Source organism: Vipera berus (genome assembly GCF_964194415.1).
Source record: "Vipera berus genome assembly, chromosome: Z".
NCBI classification, from domain to species: domain Eukaryota; kingdom Metazoa; phylum Chordata; class Lepidosauria; order Squamata; family Viperidae; genus Vipera; species Vipera berus.
In genome coordinates this window covers 61,881,288-61,902,359 of record NC_138205.1, presented here as the reverse complement: position 1 = coordinate 61,902,359, position 21,072 = coordinate 61,881,288, and the positions used below count along the sequence as shown (strand labels likewise).

At 40.4% G+C, this 21,072-nt stretch overlaps 1 protein-coding gene across 1 annotated transcript in view; it reads left to right on the top strand.

The window, feature by feature from the left end:
- Positions 1-21,072, top strand: part of SPMIP7 (sperm microtubule inner protein 7) — a gene marked incomplete at both ends in the record, with an annotated part of 97,081 nt that overhangs the window by 24,959 nt on the left and 51,050 nt on the right. The window contains one exon of the mRNA XM_081346215.1: positions 18,445-18,542. Coding sequence (XP_081202341.1) covers positions 18,445-18,542 — 98 coding nt within the window. The remainder of the gene's footprint in view (positions 1-18,444; positions 18,543-21,072) is intronic.

The window sequence follows — 21,072 nt, the reverse complement described above, 5'->3', positions numbered from 1 at the left end:
TTCTATTGCGTGTTTTGGAATTGCCCACAATGGCATCTTGTAATCTAACTTATGTCTATACTTCTTCCAAACTCTCAACAATGCCTGTCTTAAAATATGCACTTTAAACACATTATCAACCTTCTTATCATACAACAAATATGCATGCCAGCCAAATAACAAGTCATGGCCCTCAAGATTTAATAATCTCTCTTGTGTCAAATTAATCCAATCACTTATTCCTGATAACGCAGCAGCTTCATAATATAATTTAAGATTAGGCATTTTGAGGACTTCCGGTGGCGGCGCGGTGCCGAAGATAGCCGTTTCGGGCTGTCCGCTTCACAGCTGAGTTTTTTCCACCTAAAACAGCGCCGATCAGCTGTTTAGGTGGATTTGAAGCCCCCTCCTCGGGAGAAGAGGAGGGGGTGAGGCCCCAGGTAGGGGTTGAGTTCTCCGGGGCCGCCTGAGCTGAAAGCTTGGGCGGCTGAAGGATTGAACTCCCCCGTAGCCTGGGTTGCTCCCAGCTGTTTAGCGTCTCTGCTCCGGGATTTTTGGAGCGGAGCCAGGCGTTTGCGACCACCCCTGCCAGAAGGAAAGACTTTGGAGTAAAAGGAGCAGGCAGAGCGGTACAGGAGGTTCAGGTGAAGAGGACTTTTATTCTTACTCTCTAGCTTAATGGACTTTATAAACTTAAAGTGAAAGTGCGCAACAAGTGAAAGTGAAGAAAGATGGCGGCTAAATCTTCCTCTAAAGTTCTTCGGAGTGCGGGAACTTCCCCGGTGCAACAGACATCGTTGCAAGCTCTGCTTCCTCCTGCACCTCCTGTGGCATTGATGCTTAAGGACTTACAAGACGCCTTTGCAAGGCAATACCAGGTAATGTCAGAAATGCTGGATGATAAGATGGCAAAGTTGGAGGAGAAGATGGAGAAATTGGAGGAGAGGATGGAAGAGAAGCTTAACGAGAAGTTTAGTGCAATGAGGGTAGACATCTTGTCTACAGTGGAAAGCGTGGCTGAATGTGTGCAATGTTTGGAAGAAAAAATGGAGGATCTTAGTCAAAAGAATATTATATTGGTGGCTGCTGGAGAGCAGAGGTTGACGCGCGCTGCTGTAAAACGAGCAAGACAAGTACAAGAGCAAGACCAGCAGAAGTTTATGGAACTTTCAAAGCGTACTTATAGTGAAGCTGTGGGAGGAGCGCGGCCCAAAGAAAATATAGGGGCTATTAAAGATGTGCTTCAAAAGCTTCGGGATGCCACGCATGGCGACTAAATTTCTAACCTGGAATGTCAATGGATTAAACTCACCACAGAAGAGAAAGAAAGTTTTTCAATATTTAAAACAATTTAAGATTGATGTTATATGTTTGCAAGAAACGCATATTAGGGTTATGGACCAAAAGTATTTATCGAACTCAAGGTTGGGCACGCAATTTGTTGCTTCTGCGATGAATAAGAAAAATGGAGTGGTTGTCTACGTTAAAAGTACTTTAACAGCGGAATTAATTGAAGCAGATAAGCAAGGAAGATATGTCATGATAGATTTGTTGTTAGAAGGTAAAAAAACGCTTTTAGTTGGACTGTATGCTCCTAATCAACAACAAGCTGATTTTTTTAGTTCACTTCATACAAAGCTTACTCAATTGGATTATAAATCGTTTATTTTTATGGGGGACTGGAATGGTGTATTGGATGTACAGATGGACAAGGCGGGTTCTTTTAAGCATGCTCCGAGTCATGCCAAATTGCCTAAATCTTTTTTTGAAATGAAGGACAACTTGGAGTTGAGAGATATCTGGCATGACATACACATCTACACGAAAAGGATTATACTTTTTTTTCTGACAGACATCAATCTTTTTCTAGGATTGATTTTATTTTGCTGACTAATGATTTTTTTTCTAGGATTAAGAAGGTAAAGATTTGTGCAAGGACTATTTCGGATCACAGTCCAGTTTGGTTAGAGATCAATAAGGACAATAGGGATAGGCGCTCGTGGCGCGTAAATGAGAATTTGTTTAGAAATCAGAGAAATGTGGAAGAATGTAAACAGCGGATGAAGGATTTTTTTGAAATTAATATGAATAAGGATACTTCTATGGACATGGTTTGGGATGCTAGCAAGGCCTACATGAGAGGGGTGTTGATATATATGAATAATAAATACAGATGTACTTTGGAAGCCAGAAGGAAAGAACTGGAGAATGAAATTAGGGAAAAAGAAAAGGTCTTAATTTTGAACCCATCGGATGTGAAGACTAAGGAAGTTATTAAGCTATTAAGAGGACAATTCGATAAATTGATGGCTGATCAAGTGGCAACCAACTTGCGGTTTGCTAGGCATAATACTTTTTGCAATGCTAATAAGCCAGGTAGATGGCTAGCTTATAGATTAAGGAAGAAGCAAAGGGCTTCTAATATAGATAAAATTGAACATAAGGGAAAGGTTGTGTTCTAACAGGATCTTATTAAGGAAGCCTTTGTGGATTTTTATTCTAAATTATATGCTAAGGAAAAGATTAATGAAAAAGACATTGATGTATATTTGGAGAATGCTAGCATCCCGGTTCTTACGCAAGCACAAAAAGAGGAGATTAACCAGTTGATAACAGAAGAAGAAATTCTTATAGCAATTAAGGAATTGAAGTTGGGTAAAGCGCCAGGTACGGATGGTTTGACTGCGGTTTACTATAAAAATTTACAAATGGAGTTGATAAAGCCGTTAAAGGAACTGTTTCAGACAATTCAGAGAGGGGGAAAGGTGCCTCCGTCTTGGAGAACTGCTTTTATCTCTTTGATTCCGAAGGAAGATCAAGATGCTACTCAAGTCAAAAATTATAGACCGATATCACTTCTAAATACAGATTATAAAATATTTGCTAAGGTGTTGGCTAACAGATTGATGAGGGTTCTGCAACAGGTGATTCATGGGGATCAAACTGGGTTTATTAGTGGTAGGCAAATGAAAAATAATGTGAGGCATATAGTTGATGTGTTAGAGTTTTTGGAAAGGAACAACCAGATCCCTGCGGCGCTAATTTTCTTAGATGCTGAAAAAGCTTTTGATCAATTGAATTGGCAATTTTTGATGAAAGTTTTAGATAAAATGAATTTTGGGGATAAATTTTTGCAACCAATTAGGGCATTATATCAAAAACAAACTGCCCGAATAATAGTTAACAATAGTTTGACTGAAGCATGTAATATTGAGAAGGGCACAAGACAAGGGTGTCCATTATCACCTTTATTATTTGTTTTAACATTGGAGATATTATTGATAAAAATTCGGAACTCGAAAAAAATTAAGGGTATTCAAATTAGAGATCAGGATTATAGATTGAGGGCGTTCGCAGACGATCTGGTTGTTACAGTGACCCAGCCAGAAAATTCTGTTGTGGACCTGATGGAGATAATAATGCAATATAGGAGGGTTTCTGGATTTAAAGTTAATGCACAAAAAACTAAAATTCTGGCCAAAAATATGACAGTATCGCAAAAGGCTCTTTTAGAAGGATTAACTGGATTTGAGATTGCTAAAAGGGTCAAATATTTGGGGGTGTTTTTGTCACCCTCTAATACAAAGTTATATAAAAATAACTATGAAAAACTATGGGGTAAAATTCAAAAAGAAATGGAGAGTTGGGAAAAACTGCAATTGTCTTTGTTGGGAAGAATCGCAGCAGTGAAAATGAATGTCCAGCCTAAATTTTTATTCTTATTTCAAATGATACCGGTTCTTAAGAAAGATTCTAATTTGGAAGAATGGCAACGGGGTATCAATAAATTTGTTTGGGCAGGGAAAAGGCCACGAGTTAAACTTAAGATTATGCAGGATACTCGTGAAAGAGGTGGTCTTAAAATGCCCAATCTTAAATTATATTATGAAGCTGCTGCGTTAGCAGGGATAAGTGATTGGATTAATTTGACGCAAGAGAGATTATTAAATCTTGAGGGCCACGACTTGTTATTTGGCTGGCATGCGTATTTGTTGTATGATAAGAAGGTAGATAATGTGTTTAAAGTGCATGTTTTAAGACAGGCATTGTTGAGAGTTTGGAAGAAGTATAGATACAAGTTAGACTGTAAGATACCATTATGGGCAATTCCAAAACACGCAATAGAAAATATAAATGTTGGTTTCAAACATGACGTGACTACGTATAAGGAGATTTTAAGCTTGGAAAGAAGTGTATGGTGTTTAAAATCGTATAATTTCTTGCGAGATGAGAAGATTGTTCAAACCTGGTTTCAATATACTCAATTACGGGCCAGGTGGAAAGAAGATCAGAAAACTGGTTTTGCAATGACTGATGAAAATTTGATAAAGCAAATTAGAAATCAGGGTCCAGCACATATCAAACGGATATATCTTGCATTGGTAGAAATTGATTCAGAAACAGAACTGGTTAAAGACTGTATGATAAAATGGGCCCAGAACATCCAAGAAGTTATTACAATGGATACGTGGGAAAAGATCTGGGTGAGGAACGTAAAATTTACGCAAGCTCAAAACTTAAGAGAGAACTTCTATAAAATGTTTTATAGATGGCATTTAGATCCTAAAAAGCTTGCAAGTATGTATCCGAACTATCAGCCAAAATGCTGGAGGTGTGGTGGTGAAGATGCAACATATTTTCACATATGGTGGACTTGTAAAAAGGTCAAGGCTTTTTGGATAAAAATTTGGTGGAATATGCAGAAGATCTTTAAGCAAAAGATAAAGTTTTGTCCGCAATTCTTTTTGTTGGGTATAATTACAGATGCTACTGTGGTGGACACTAAGTTGATGTTAAATTTAGTTACAGCAGCAAGACTTTTAATAGGTCAGTATTGGAAGAAGGAGGAACTGCCGACTATAGAAGAATGGACTTTAAAGGTTTCTGACCTGGCAGAAATGGCAAAGATTTCGGCTTATTTGAAAGATCATTCGCAAGAACGTTATATTATGGAGTGGGAAAAATGGATTGAATATATTCAGAAGAAATACGGGACTAAAAAGTTTCACTTAGCATTTGAATAAGTCTTCCTTTCTTTTTTCTTTTTTCTTTTTTTTATATGTAATATTAATATTGCTTGTAGTTATTTTATATGAGCTAGAGAGTGATAGATTTAAGAATTTATTGTTGGTAGCATATGGATGTTTATGATTGTTTTTTGTTTTTATACCCTGTACTTAGCTCTGGGAAGTCGGGGGGGGAGGGGGGAAAGGGGGGGGAGGGGTAGGGAGGGATAGGTAGGGGAGGGGAAGGGGGGGATTGTTAAAGATAAAATGTATTTTAAAACTTTTCAATAAAAAAAAAGATTAGGCATTTTGAGACCACCTCTTTCACGAGTATCCTGCATAATCTTAAGTTTAACTCGTGGCCTTTTCCCTGCCCAAACAAATTTATTGATACCCCGTTGCCATTCTTCCAAATTAGAATCTTTTTTAAGAACCGGTATCATTTGAAATAAAAATAGAAATTTAGGCAGGACATTCATTTTCACTGCTGCAATTCTTCCCAGCAAAGACAATTGCAATTTTTCCCAGCTCTCCATTTCTTTTTGAATTTTTCCCCATAATTTTTCATAGTTATTTTTATATAACTTTGTATTAGAGGGTGACAAAAACACCCCCAAATATTTGACCCTTTTAGCAATCTCAAATCCAGTTAATCCTTCTAAAAGGGCATTTTGCGATACTGTCATATTTTTGGCCAGAATTTTAGTTTTTTGTGCATTAACTTTAAATCCAGAAACCTTCCCATATTGCATTATTATCTCCATCAGGTCCACAACAGAGTTTTCTGGCTGGGTCACCGTAACAACCAGATCGTATGCAAACGCCCTCAATCTATAATCCTGATCTCTAATTTGTATACCCTTAATTCTTTCCGAATTCCGTATTTTTACCAATAATATCTCCAACGTTAACACAAATAATAAAGGTGATAACGGACACCCTTGCCTTGTGCCCTTCTCAATATTACATACTTCAGTCAAACTATTGTTAACTATTATTCGGGCAGTTTGTTTTTGATATAATGCCCTAATTGGTTGCAAAAATTTATCCCCAAAATTCATTTTATCTAAAACTTTCATCAAAAATTGCCAATTCAATTGATCAAAAGCTTTTTCAGCATCTAGAAAAATTAGCGCCGCAGGGATCTGGTTGTTCCTTTCCAAAAACTCTAACACATCAACTATATGCCTCACATTATTTTTCATTTGCCTACCACTAATAAACCCAGTTTGATCCCCATGAATCACCTGTTGCAGAACCCTCATCAATCTGTTAGCTAACACCTTAGCAAATATCTTGTAATCTGTATTTAAAAGTGATATCGGTCTATAGTTTTTTACTTGAGTAGCATCTTGATCTTCCTTCGGAATCAAAGAGATAAAAGCAGTTCTCCAAGACGGAGGCACCTTTCCCCCTCTCTGAATTGTCTGGAACAGTTCCTTTAACGGCTTTATCAACTCCAATTGTAAATTTTTGTAGTAAGCCGCAGTCAAACCATCCGTGCCTGGCGCTTTATCCACCTTCAATTCCTTAATTGCTATAAGAATTTCTTCTTCTGTTATCAATTGATTAATCTCCTCCTTTTGTGCTTGCGTAAGAACCGGGATGCTAGCATTCTCCAAATATACATCAATGTCTTTTTCATTAATCTTTTCCTTAGCATATAATTTAGAATAAAAATCCACAAAAGCTTCCTTAATAAGATCCTGTTGAAGCACAACCTTTCCCTTATATTCAATTTTATCTATATTAGAAGCCCTTTGCTTTTTCCTTAGTCTGTAAGCTAGCCATCTACCTGTCTTATTAGCATTGCAAAAAGTATTATGCCTAGCAAACCGTAAATTGGTTGCCACTTGATCAGCCATCAACTTATCAAATTGTCCTCTTAATAGATTAATAACCTCCTTAGTCTTTACATCCAATGGATTCACGATTAGGGCCTTTTCTTTTTCCCTAATTTCATTCTCCAGTTCTTTCCTTCTAACTTCCAAAGTACGTCTGCATTTATTGTTCATATATATCAACACCCCTCTCATGTAGGCCTTGCTAGCATCCCAAACCATGTCCATAGAGGTATCCTTATTCATATTAATTTCAAAGAAATCCTTCATCTGCTGTTTACATTCTTCCACATTTCTCTGATTTCTAAACAAATTCTCATTTACGCGCCACGAGCGCCTATCCCTATTGTCCTTATTGATCTCTAACCAAACTGGGCTGTGGTCAGAAATAGTTCTTGCACAGATCTTTACCTTCTTAATCCTAGAAAAAAAGTCATTAGTCAACAAAATAAAATCAATCCTGGAAAAAGATTGATGTCTGTCAGAGAAAAAAGTATAATCCTTTTCGTGTAGATGTGTATCGCGCCAAATATCTCGCAGTTCCAAATCTCCAGTTCTTTCCTTCTAACTTCCAAAGTACGTCTGCATTTATTGTTCATATATATCAACACCCCTCTCATGTAGGCCTTGCTAGCATCCCAAACCATGTCCATAGAGGTATCCTTATTCATATTAATTTCAAAGAAATCCTTCATCTGCTGTTTACATTCTTCCACATTTCTCTGATTTCTAAACAAATTCTCATTTACGCGCCACGAGCGCCTATCCCTATTGTCCTTATTGATCTCTAACCAAACTGGGCTGTGGTCAGAAATAGTTCTTGCACAGATCTTTACCTTCTTAATCCTAGAAAAAAAGTCATTAGTCAACAAAATAAAATCAATCCTGGAAAAAGATTGATGTCTGTCAGAGAAAAAAGTATAATCCTTTTCGTGTAGATGTGTATCGCGCCAAATATCTCGCAGTTCCAAATCGTTCTTCATTTCAAAAAAAGATTTAGGCAATCTAGCATGGCTCGGAACCCGCTTAAAAGAACCAGCCTTGTCCATCTGTACGTCTAAAACACCATTCCAGTCCCCCATAAAAATAAACGATTTATAATCCAATTGGGTAACCTTTGTGTGAAGTAAACTAAAAAAATCAGCTTGTTGTTCATTAGGAGCATACAATCCAATTAGAAGCGTTTTTTTTAACCTTCTAACAGCAAATCTATCATGACATATCTTCCTTGCTTATCTACTTCAATTGGTTCCGCTGTTAGAGTACTTTTAACGTAGACAACCACTCCATTTTTCTTGTTCATCGCAGAGGCAGCAAATTGCGTACCCAACCTTGAGTTCGATAAGTACTTTTGGTCCATAACCCTAATATGCGTTTCTTGCAAACAGATAACATCAGTCTTAAATTGTTTTAAATATTGAAAAACTTTCTTTCTCTTCTGTGGTGAATTTAATCCATTGACATTCCAGGTTAGAAATTTAGTCGCCATGCTTGGCGTCCCGAAGCTTTTGGAGCACATCTTCAATGGCCCCTGTAATTTCCTTGGGCCGCGCCCCTCCCACAGCTTCACTGTAAGTACGCTTTGGAAGTTCCATAACTTTCTGCTGGTCTTGCTCTTGTACTTGTCTTGCTCGTCTTAAGGCGGCACGCGTCAACCTCTGCTCTCCAACAGCAGCCGATGAAGCTGTAATTTGATCCCCTCCAGCACCATTCTCCTCTGTCTGTCCACCTTCAGCCTCTTGAGGTTTTCCCTCTCCAAATCCCTTTGCAGCTTCCAGGAGTGATAGAGGGGTTGCTTTTAAAACATTGCTGTAGAAATCACGTGCCTGAGTCACGGTAACCAGACGATATCTTTTACCTTCATGCATCACCACCATTCCGACTGGAATCTCCCATCTAAACGTAATATCACATTTCTTAAGTTCCTGTGCAAGGAATGCAAAATCTTTCCTTCTCCTTAAAATCTTTGGAGGAATCTCTTTTAGAACCAGGACTTCTTGCTCAGCAACCACAAATTTAGTATCATAAGCAGCTTGAATAACTTCATCTCTAGTTGCTCTCTTTGTAAAATAGACCACCACATCTCTAGGTAGCTTCCTCTGCCTTGCAATCCATGAATTTACACGAAAGATTTTATCCATGCTTCCCTCTATTTCAGATGCTGGCTGGCCCAGTACTGCTTCCAAAGCCTCAGAGATCAGCTGCTTTAAATCTTCTTTAGGATTCTCTTTTAAGCCCCTGATTCTAATAGCATACTGCATCTGATGGTACTGGACAAGGCTCAATTCTCCGTCTATTTTATCCCTTATATTTTCATTCTCTAGTACCTTTACTTCTAATATAGAGTTCTTTTGACTAAGATCCTCCACTTTTTCATCCAAACGTTGCACACATTGAGCCACGCTTTCAATTGTAGACAAAATGTCTACCCTCATTGCACTAAACTTCTCTTCCATCCTCTCCTCCAATTTCTCCAATTTCTCCTCCAGCTTTGCCATCTTATCATCCATCATATCTGACATTACCTGGGATTGCTTTGCAAAGGCATCTTGTAAGTCCTTAAGCGTCAATGCCAGAGGAGGTGCAGGAGGAAGCAAAGCTTGCAACGAAGTCTGTTGCACCGGGGAAGTTCCCGCACTCCGAAGAACTTTAGAGGAAGATTTAGCCGCCATCTTTCCCCACTTTCACTTGTTGCGTACTTTCACTTTAAAGCTGTAAAATCCATTGAGCTAGGGAGTAAAAATAAAAGTCCACTTCACCTGAACCTCCTGTACCGCTCTGCCTGCACCTTATTACTCAAAAGTCTTTCCTTCTGGCAGGGGTGGTTGCTAACGCCTGGCTCTGCTCCAAAAATCACGGAGCAGAGATGCTACGCAGCTCGGAGTTAACCCAGGCTTCGGGGGGGCTCAATCCTTCAGCCGCCCAAACTTTCAGCTCAGGCAGCCCCGGAGAGCTCAACCCCTACCTGGGGCCTCACCTACTCCTCTTCTCCCGAGGAGGGGGCTTCAAATCCACCTAAACAGCTGATCGGCGCTGTTTTAGATGGATAAACACAGCTGCGGAGCGGACAGCCCGGAGACGGCAGTCTTCGGCGCCGCGTCGCCACCGGAAGTCCTTTTTTCTGAAATTTATAATTCTCTTTTTCTACAGCCCAGATTATTGTCTTTTTTGTCACAGCTGTTTTTTTATTGTTAAAGCTTTGTAGATCACAAACACAGATGAGCTTTTCCCAGGTTTTGCCAAGTCTTATATTAAAGTCATAGCTGTCATAGTCTTCATCCACCACTAGATGTCAGCAACTATTTGTTTTTCAATTTCCAAAATGAACAATTATCTTTAGAATGAGAGTCTTAACCTTTCAAACAATTTTTGATTTATCCAGAGTTAAGTTTTAAATTTCAGGTTTTATATTTATTGCACTTCCATATATTTTGATTCTCCATAAAAAGATTAATTTGATGCTTCCATTAGTATCAGGATGGGGTGGTAATCCCCCTCCTTCCCTTTTGGAGGTGTTTTGATTCTTGGGGATCTTTTCCAGGAAATTACATGTAGAATAAAAAAAGAGAAGATCAAATTCCTCACCGAGTTTCAAGCACACTGTTCACAGTTGTGCTGGTTAATGCTTTTGAACTTCGGTTGCTAGTAGCTTGGGCTGGTCGATGCAATATGGCCAGTCTTTCTCCTGTTGGGTTAGAAAGCTTTCCCCAAGTTGAACAAAATGGCCAGCACCATTCCAGAATTGCTGGAGCATCCTTCTTTCTTTGTCATCTCTCTGGTGCAACTTAAACCCATTTAGGGCCCCCAGGCAGGGCAAAATTAGCCGCGGGGGTGCAGAGAATCCACAAGCCCACAACCAGTCACTATTGTGCAAAACCAGAAGTCCTGTCTAGCCTCTTCTTAAAAATCTCACTTTCTGGAGGCAAGTTGTTCCACTGGTTAATTGTCTCACTGTTAGGAACTTTCTCCTTAATTCCAGGTTGCCTCTCTTTGATCAGTTTCCAACCATTGTTTCTTGTCCTGCCCTCTGGTGCTTTGGTGAATAAAATGACCCCCTCTTCTTTTTGGTTGCCCCTCAAACACTGGAATACTGCTATGATGTCACCCCTATTTCTTCTTTTCTTTAGACTAGCCAAACCCAAGCCCTGCAGCCATTCTTCATATGTTTTAGTCTCCAGGCCTTTGATCATCTTAGCTGCTCTTTGGATTTTTTCCAGACTCTCAGCAACTTTTTTGTAATATGGTGACCAAAATTGGTTGCAGTATTCCAGGTGTGGTCTTACGAGGGTTTTATAAAGCAGTACTAATACTTCACGTGATCTTGATTCTATGCCTCTGTTTATACAACCCAGGATTGTATTAACTTTTTTGGCTGCTGCTGTACATTGCTGGCTCATAGTCAAGTGATCATCCACTAGGACTCCAAGGTCCCTCTCACGGTTACTCTTTTTAAGCCAGGTCTCACCCAGCCTGTACTTGTACTTTCATTTTTCCTGGCTAAATGTCTTTGGTTTTCTCCACACTGAAACTCATTTTGTTGGATAGAGCCTATTGTTCAAGTATGCCAAGATCTTTTTGGATCCTGTTTTCTGGGGTGTTGGCTACTCCTGCCAGTGTAGTGTCATCTGCAAATTTGATGAGATCTCCTTCAATTCCCTCATCTAAGTCATTTATGAAGATATTACAGAGTACTGGGCCTAAGATGGAACCTTGGGTACCCCACTGCTTACTTCTGTCCATGTGGATGTAGTGCCATTGAAGTCTACTCATTGAGTATGGTTTGCTTGCCAGCTGCAGATCCATCTGGTCTATTCTAACTTTTTCTAGCTGACCAATGTGTAGGTTGTGGTCTACTTTACCAAATGCCTCACTGAAGTCTAAGTATACGACATCCATAGTATTTTGCTGGTCTATTAGTTTAGTCACTTTATCAAAGAATGAAATAAGATTGGTTTGGCATGATCTGTTTTTAACAAACCTGTGCTGGCTACTAGTTATAACTTTGTTTGATTCTAATTGTTTGCAGATCTGGTTTTTGATTATCTTTTTTAGGATCTTCCCAGATATTGATGTTAAACTGACTGGTCTGTAGTTTCCTGGGTCCATTTTCCCCACCCCCATTCTTCATGATGGGAACCACATCAGCTCTTCCAATCCTCAGGTACTTCCCCAGTGCTCCAGAATATATGAAAGATATGGTTCAATGGTTCTGAGATAACATCTGCCAGCTCCATCAGAACTTTGGGATGTAGTCTGTTGGGTCCCAGAGATTTATATTCATCAAGGTCAGATATATGTTCTCTTACAACTTTCTTGGTTATTTTAATTTTAGTTTCTAGTTTGTCTTTTGCAGTGGGTTTTTTTTAATGTGCTGAGCTATAGTTTCTTTTCGTGTGAAGAACAGTGCTTTTTTTCTAAAAAAAAAAAAAATGGTGCCGGAACTCTCATCTTGGTGGGTGCAGGAGGCGTGGGGGGGAAAGCAGCACTGCTGCAGTCACGGGTGTGAGGGGTGATGGTGGCAGGCTCCCCCCTGGGGCCAGAGCCAGTGCGGCTGGTGCTGTGGGAGCAGCAGGGCCTGCTCTATATAGAGGGGCTGTGTGGGGTGGGCAGCGGAGGCGGTGCAGACCAGGCAATGCAGGGCGGCCACTTAGGCACACAGGGCGAGACGATGGTGGTGCAGGCCCAGCACCAGGTAGGCCACCAGCCTGGCTGACACGGGTGAGCACAAGGAAGGAGTGCACATGGACTCCGCAGAACCCACCTCCCACTCCTTGTCCTCTCTTACTTCCCTAGTTGAGATGGTGTAGTTGGGCAGCAGGGAGGGATGCAAAGTTCCTGCCTACTCGCTTTCACTGCAAACAACTTGCCAGTGCAACATTTGCCAGCCAGGTCTTTTGGTGCACTCAGCAGCAATTCCTATTGGCTTTCGAAAGCCAATAGAGGGAGTAGCATAGCTTGTGCAAAAGCCTTTTTTGTGTGTGCAAAAAAGGTGCCAGAACACCATTCTGAGCGTTCTATGAGAAAAAAAGCCCTGCTTTTATGTTTTAATCTTATGATTTTAAAAATATTTTTTTTCTATTGTAAGTTGCCCCAAACCTCACCATGTAGATTGCATACAAATATTATATAATTGGTAAATAAAGATAGAACATATGTTAAATATACATCAAATGATAATATCCTTCCCTATAAAGTCAATTCTTGCTCAATGACAGACCAAGGAGTTAACTCGGAAAGGCAAGAGGAAAATCTAGAAGAGATCTGTGCAACTTGTAGAAGTGAAAGGCCCACACTGATAAATTAAAAATCTTTGTGGTTTGCAAAGGAATGCTGGTGGGCTAATCAATGATTTGGTGACTAGAGGAGCATCTACAGTGTTAGAGCTCGTGGTTATGGTAAGCCATGGAGGCACTAGGCAACATGACTTTCAGGGCAATGGTGGTGATATTATTACTTTTTTTTTAAAAAAGTCTGTGCTCTGTCGAAGGGTGCTTGGTAGGCTGCACATACAGGCCTGGTCTAGAATTTATTTTGGAGCATTCAACTATCTAGAGCACGCATGTCAAACTCATTTTGTTTGAGGCAACTTCTTATAAAAGAATTGCCATTAATTTCTTTTAATAAAATAATTTAAATCAATTTTTCACTTGATTTCAAATTAAATGAATTATATTGGTTGACAATGAGATTTTTGTTAGTACAATTGCCAAATGCAATAAACTGGTTTTAGGTATATGTTACTGGAAGGAAAAAGGAATCCCTGCTGCGTTACTGATCCCAGAGAAGCATTTGCATGTATGCAGGTATCCTTAGGGTGCCATAGTTATGATTGAGAAATATTGGTTGCAAAGTTGGCATTTCTGGATGTAATACAGATATTTTGGACTTGTTTTTGTTTCTTTGCATGTTTGATATTTTTAAAAAGGCATATGCTACTCACTACGCTTATGCACATATGTAACATCTTTTGCTAGGATACATGATCACTGCTTGTCCAAAATTTTACTATACAGATAATACCACCAGAAATTATTTAGCCTTTTTAATAAATGTTGTTATTGATGTTAAGCTCACCAGGGAAAACATCATATATTGTTATATATATATTAGGTTAATTATTTAAAGACTGAAGTACAACATAACTAGATTCTAAATAAGCTATTTTTCAAAACACACAACAGTCCAAACAGTAAAAGTAAAGTCCAAATTAAGAATATTTCATTCTTAAGAATTATTTAATTTAAATGGTTTAGTTGTAATAGATGGTTATAGATTCAAAATAGTTTTCAAGAGTGTACAAAAGATACTTTTTTTCTAGAATCAGCTAAATTATAGATATTACATTGAGAAAAATGTTTCTCATTTCTTTCCTGTTACCTTTGATTTCATTGCAGAGATGTTAACATAAGAAATAGATTATTTTGTTATCTAATTTTACCTTCCAAAAGAGAGAAGCAGATGAAAAATGTGAGGTTCTTTCCTGTTGGCTTTTTTGAATTAGCTGTTTTAGATTCTAAAGTTTAGTTCCTAAAGAAGTAATCCTGTAAATAATTTTAATGTCCTCCTCCAGGGTAGGCAACCTTGGCTCTTTTATGACTCGTGGACTTCAACTCCCAGAAGTCCTGAGCCAGCATGGCTCAGTTTGGAAACCTCTCCCTTTCCCCTCAGCATGGCTGGCTCAGGATTTCTGGGAGTTGAAGTCCATGAGTCATAAAAAAGAGCCAAGATTGCCTAGCCCTGTAATAGGCTTAGGAAAGCCAATAAGGGAGCTGATTTTTTTTTGCAAAAAAAAAGGTGCCAGAATGCTGTTCTGAGTGTTCTACTGTATGAGAAAAAAAGCCCTGGTGAAGACTGATGCAAAGAATGAATTGAGCAGTTGTAGTTTCTCCCTGTTGCTTGCTATTTCCTTGCCATCTTCTCTCTTTAATGGACCTACAGTTTCCTTTACTTTTTTCTTGTTGTTAATATGTTGGAAGAAACTTTTTTTATTATCCTTAATTTTTGTTGCAAATCTTTGTTCGTTCTGAGCCTTTGCTTTCTTGACTTCATTTTTGCATATTCTGGCTTTCTGCTGGTAATAGGCCTTAGTTATATGCCCCTGTTTCCATTTTTTGTACTTGTCCTTTCTGTCTTTCAGTTTGTCAGAGAGCTTTGTGCAGCCATGCTGGTTTCTTCTTGACTTTCTTGTTTTTCGTTTTCAGTGGTATTGTGCTGGACTGGGCTTTTATGATCACATTTTTCAGGGTTTCCCATGTTTCTTGGGTTGTTTTCCCCTTTAGGATTTTCATCCATGGGATCTTTCCTAGGTTCTCTCTGAGTTTGTTAATGTCAGCTCTTTTGAAGTTTAAGACCCTGGCTGCATTGTTTTCTATTGGTTTTGTTTGCATTATATGGAATTCCAGTATCACATAGTCACTTCCAGGTTCTGGCAACTTCAACTCTCTCTATCACTTCTTCTCTCCCTCTACACTTCTCTATTTGTAAGAATTATGTCCAGTATAGCTTTATGACTGGTTTCCTCCTCCACCTTTTGGATGACAAAGTTGTTGACTAGGTGGTTAGGAATCTGTTTGATCTCATGCTCGCTGCAAAGTTTCTCTCCCAGTTGATATCTGGATAGTTGAAGTCATCCATTACTACTGTGGTATGCTTCCTACACACATTTGTTAACTGGTTGACAAAGAGTTCATCTATTTCTTCTGATTGGTTGGGTGGCCTGTAATATACACCTATGGCAATGTCACTTTTTTCTCTTATATATTGATCCATATACATTCTGGAGAGATTTTATCTTTGATCATGTTCATTTCTGTAGATATGTAGTGTGCTCTTACATATAGTGCAACTCCCCCTCCTCTTTTTCTAGAATTGTTTCTTTTGAACAATTTGTATTCATCCATCAGTCCATTTCATTCATGGGTTTTGTCCCATCAGGTTTATGTAATGCAAACTATGTCATACCCTCCCTGTGTACTATTGCTTCTAGTTTACCCTGTTTGTTCCCCAAGCTTTGAGAATTTGTATATAAGCTTTTATGTTTGTCCATGGATATGTATCAGAATCCATTTATATGTCATTTCTAACTGTCTCTTCTGTGCAAACCCCAAATCTCAGCCCACCCACCCCCTTGGATTCTGCCATTCTCAAGGAAGAGAGGGAATAAACAACAGGGTTTATTGCTTCCACTTCCATTCCTTAGATGTAATTTTTGTTTATTTTGCCTGCCTGTTATTCATCACAATAAGATTGATGAGAGGCATTCTTCCTCTCATCTTACAGGCAACTAAGAAAGGGGATGGGGGGAATCTCATTTATTTCTCCGGATGGGATGTGAAGGGGTGGGATTGATTTTGCTCTGGATGGACTGATGTTTCTCCTTTTCCCATGAGGGGCTTACCACCTGGAACTTGGCTGATCCGGGACTGACCAAATGAACTAAGGGGTAGAGTTTGTTTGGGGACACTTTAAAAATATCGATTTGTGAGGGGATTCTTCAGATCCTGTTTATTATACCCACTATACCCACTAGGCCTCCCTTTCTTTTCCCAAAGAAAGAACTCCATTTCTATAGTTCACCCAGGAGTGTCAAACTCAATTTCATTGAGGGCTGCATCAGCATTGCGGTTGCCCTTGGGGGTGGGGCAGATGGGTGTGGCCAGGGTGGGTGCAGTCTACTGGGTAGGCATGATGAGTGCATGTGGCCTACTGGGTGGGCATGGCCAGCTGTACATTGTTTGTGTCAAGGGTGCCTATGGGTGCCTGGTCAGGAGTGCAACAGATCTGAGGGTCTCTGGCAGGAGATGGGACTGGGGCAAGTGCCAAGGCATGGTCCACTGGAGGAGCCTCACTGTTCCTCTCAGGTCATGTGGGGAGGGGGTCCTGGACAGTGGTGCAAAGGTCAAATGCTCAGCCCATCCATCAAGCACCTGCAGCACTAAGCCCAGCCCCACTTCCCCAAGGGGGCACTCAGCTGCACTTACCTCCTCCTCAAGACTGCTGCTGCTGTGCTTATTTCTCCTTAGCCAGGTTGCTCATGATGGGTATGAGGGCAAAGTCAAGAGGGAGGCCCACTCCCTCTCCATGTGAGGAGACCTGGCTTTGTATCCAAAGCTTCCTTAGCAATAGGATGTGAGACCCCCAGGATAGGCCAGGAGGAGGGGGCAAGGGGATGGTGAAAGGCCAGCAGGGAAGGACTAAGGCAGGACTTCCTTCAGACCTTCCCTCCCTCCCTCCCTCCCTCCCTCCCTCCCTCCCTCCCTCCCTCTCCTTCCTTCCTTCCTTCCTTCCTTCCTTCCTTCCTTCCTTCCTTCCTTTCTTCCTTCCTTCCTTCCTTCCTGTGATGGGAAAACATCTGAGATGAGGAAGGGAGAAAAACAGGCAAGAAACGCAGCTGGGGAAGTGTCTTCTTCATGAAGAATGAAGAAATGCACCATTGCCTGGAAGTGGGCAGCACATGGCCCTTGCCTACTTCACATATCCAGCTTGGTGGGCTCTGGGGGAGGGTATGCCATGAGAAGCAGGAGTCGATGTTACCTGTGCAATGCTGCCCAGCCCCCAGCCTGCCCGGTTTTGGCAGGCAGCAGGGTGTTCTCACAGTTCCAAGAGGCTGGGCTGGGGGGGCATGAATCTGAAGAGAAGCACAATGCTGTCCAGCCCTTAGCCTGCCCAAAGTAGGCAGGGCCATGTGCTGGCCACTTCCAGGTGATGGTGCATTTCTTCATTCCTCACAAAGGGTACGCCCAGGGGGCAGTGCCGACGCAGCAGGGGCCGATCCCTCACTGTTTCCAATGGCCTTGTGGAGCTAAGACTGAATGTATTTCAGCATAGATTACCACCACAAAATTGTACATTGTCTCCTGGCTGGCCTGTGCCAGGGCCAAAGCAGCGGGGTCCATTCCCTCACTGTTTCCAGGATGGCTTCGCAGGCCATATGAAACCACTTCACGGGCCGGATCCAGCCCCTGGGCCTTGTGTTTGACATGTCTGACCCAGATAAATTCCTCTGAGTACTCACTTGACGGAGAGGGAAGAGAGTGGCCCTTATCCCACTCATGGACATGGCTACTGGAACCTCTACAGAAGATGTCTGCTGACTGTTGTGTTCATGTAACATCAACAGAAAGCTTACATTTATTCACATTCTTTCTCAGTTTAGCTATATGTTGACTTAGGATTTGTTAGGGATGTCTCTTACCTTTTTAACTCCTGACTTTTCCTATTTACTGCTCTGAGTTTTTTTACATTTTTCATAGCTTATTCAGTAAAAAGCTGTCAATCAATCTTCCACAACTCTCAAAATAGATCCCTTGCATTCAGCAGCTCTTTTTACTCTGTATAACTGGGCAATAGTTTTTCAGAATAAGCAACTTTTCAGTTATTCCCTTCCCCCCACTTCTTTAATTCTATTGTCGGTAGCTTGGTACAATATACAAATCCACTGCTAAAGCAGCCAACTGTAATTACTTATCTTCTGACTTTTATGTCATTAAAATAATAATTCATAAATGTTATACATGGCATATTGTGATTGTCATATAATATAAAGTCCACTTTTATATTAAGATGTAATCTCAGTGCTATGAATACTATTTACTGAAAAATGTTCAACTATTTTTCAGGATGGACAAGTCCAGCAAAAGTCATACCAAATCCACCTAAAGCCAAAGAAAATTTTTTACCTCATACATTTGTATTTCATGTGGACACAGATGTTCAGGTAAATTTCTTTACTACTGCTGCTTCAAATCAATAACATACATTCTAATCAGAATCAGAAGAACAAGAATAAAATGATATCACTAAAATTTATTCAACCACTAGCCCCGTTCCATCTTCAGACAGAATGGCCCCATATATCATTCTTGTTAAAAGATCACTCACATAGTGCTTGAATTCCATATGCTTAATCTAATGTCCATGTTGTACATCTGTTTCTAGAAAGAGCACTCCTGACCTTCTAATATGTAGAAGGTCACATCATCCTCTGGGTCATCTGTATGAAAAATGGTGTCCTATGATGGGCAGCCACAAAGTGAGTGCTCTTTATAGAAGGAGATTACACTAATTACACTAATCAAAATGGCTTTCCATCCAAGATAAAGAGTTCTGAGGAGGGATGTAGTCTCAGAATAGATAAATTCTAGTTTAATTATATCTATGCCCAGTGCTTTTTTTGTAAAAAAAAAAAAAGGTGCCGGAACTTACACACAGCTCTGGCTCCAGTTGAAAGCCCTTATGGAGGGGGGGGGACTGCTTTAGGGAGCTTCCAAGGTGCATATCACATGCGCAGCATCAGCTGATGGATGCCATTGCTGCAGCTTTTGAGAGGGTGCTTGTTCAGAGTCAGCATGTCTTCTGCCACTTTGTCCTCCTCTGCCTCCTCCAGAGCCAGAGTGACCAAGGCAGCGGTGGTGCTGCTGCTTTGGGAGTGCGCCTGGTCCCTTGAAGAGATTCACTCCAGGAATCAAGAGCCTTGGTGGAGCAGTGGGCTAATGCCTCCTTAAGTAACACCAGCTGCCTGCAATTTGTGCAGGTTCGCATCCCACCAGGCTCAAGGTTGACTCAGCCTTCCATCCTTCCGAGGTAGGTAAAATGAGGACCCAGATTGTTGGGGGCAATAAGCTGACTTTGTAAAAATGCTGCTGGGGGGGGGGCGAAAGCCCTAATAAGCAGGTACATAGAATGAAGGCTATTGCTAAGCACATTGTGCTTTAGATTGTAAGCTGCCCTGAGTCTTCGGAGAAGGGCAGGATATAAATGGGATTAAGAAATGGGATTAAGGGTCTTCCGGTGGCAACGCTGCGCCGAATGGCGGCTTTTCTCTGGCCGCCTGTCCTGAGGCTTCGTTAGATCCGTGGAGACGGCGACAATCAGCTGTCCCGCAGCTCGTAAACCTCCCCCTCTGGAGAAGAGGGGGAGGTGAGCTTTCCTCAGATAGTGGTAGAGCACCCCAAGACCTCCCAGAATTATCTGGGGGTCGGAGGGTGAGAGCTCCCGCAGAGTCCGAGGCTTTCTCCGAGTCCAAGATGTCTTTGCTCCATGCAGGGGTGAAGCCAGATGCTGCATCCACATTGGATTACAGTGATTTATGATTGCTTTCAAAGCAGACAGAGCTGACCAGAAGTATAGTTGCAAGTATTCAGAACTTTAACTCAAGTGCTTTAATCTTCTCCATACATAAATTAGATTTTGAAAGAGAAAGAGAAAAGATGGTGCCGAAATGTTTTTTTCTTTTTGAAAGAATAAAGAATAAAGTACGAAGATTTTGTTAAAATCTAAACAATATATTGGATTTCAGAGTTTTAAAGAATTTTGTTTTTCTTATTATTATTAAGGGTTCCTCTTCTTTTTTTTGGATTTTATTTTTATTTTTTGAAGTCCAGAGGGAAAGTGAAAGTGATAAGAGAAGGTGAATTGTAGCAAGTTGGAAAATGGCTTCAAGATGGCAGGCAGTTCCTGTTGTTTCTAAAATCTCAATTTCTTTGCCTGTAGTTCAATCTGCAACGCAATCCACTTCAAAGCCTAGATCCCCTCCACCCTCTCCTCCACCACCAGCACTTACACTTAAAGACTTGCAGGATGCTTTGAAGCTGCAGGCACACGAAATGACTCAACAAATAAAGGAAGAGGTAGCTGATCTACTTGAATTTAAAAATAAAGAGATGAGAGAAGACATTTTGTTTGCATTTCAAGGGCTGGCTGCACATATTGAACGTTTAGATGATTGTGTGGATAAAGTTGTGGAAAATAGTGAAAAACTTGAAAATAGAATTGCTATAGCAGAAAACAAAATTGATAAAACTGAGGATGAAGTGATTATTTCACAGTATAAAGAAATGGAATTTGCTTTGAGAATAAGAGGGTTGAGAGAAAACCCTCGTGAGGATTTATTGGAAGAAGTGATTAAAGTCATTGCTCCCATCCTGGGATGGATCCTAAGGAGTTATCAAGGGAGGTGGAAAAAATTTTTAGGGTCAATTCTTGGATTGCGAGGCAGAAAAATTTACCTAGAGACGTGGTGATTTATTTTTCCAAGAGGTCACTTCGAAATGCAATCATCCAGGCCTTCTATCAACAGAGATTTCAAATTGCAGGTCAAGATATTATAATTCTGAACGAAATACCTCCCAAGATGTTGAGAAAAAGGAAGGATTTTGGTTTTCTGTCTGATGAGCTCAAAAATCGACAAATTCAGTTCAGATGGGAGATACCTATTGGAATAGTGGTGAATCATGCAGGGACACGAT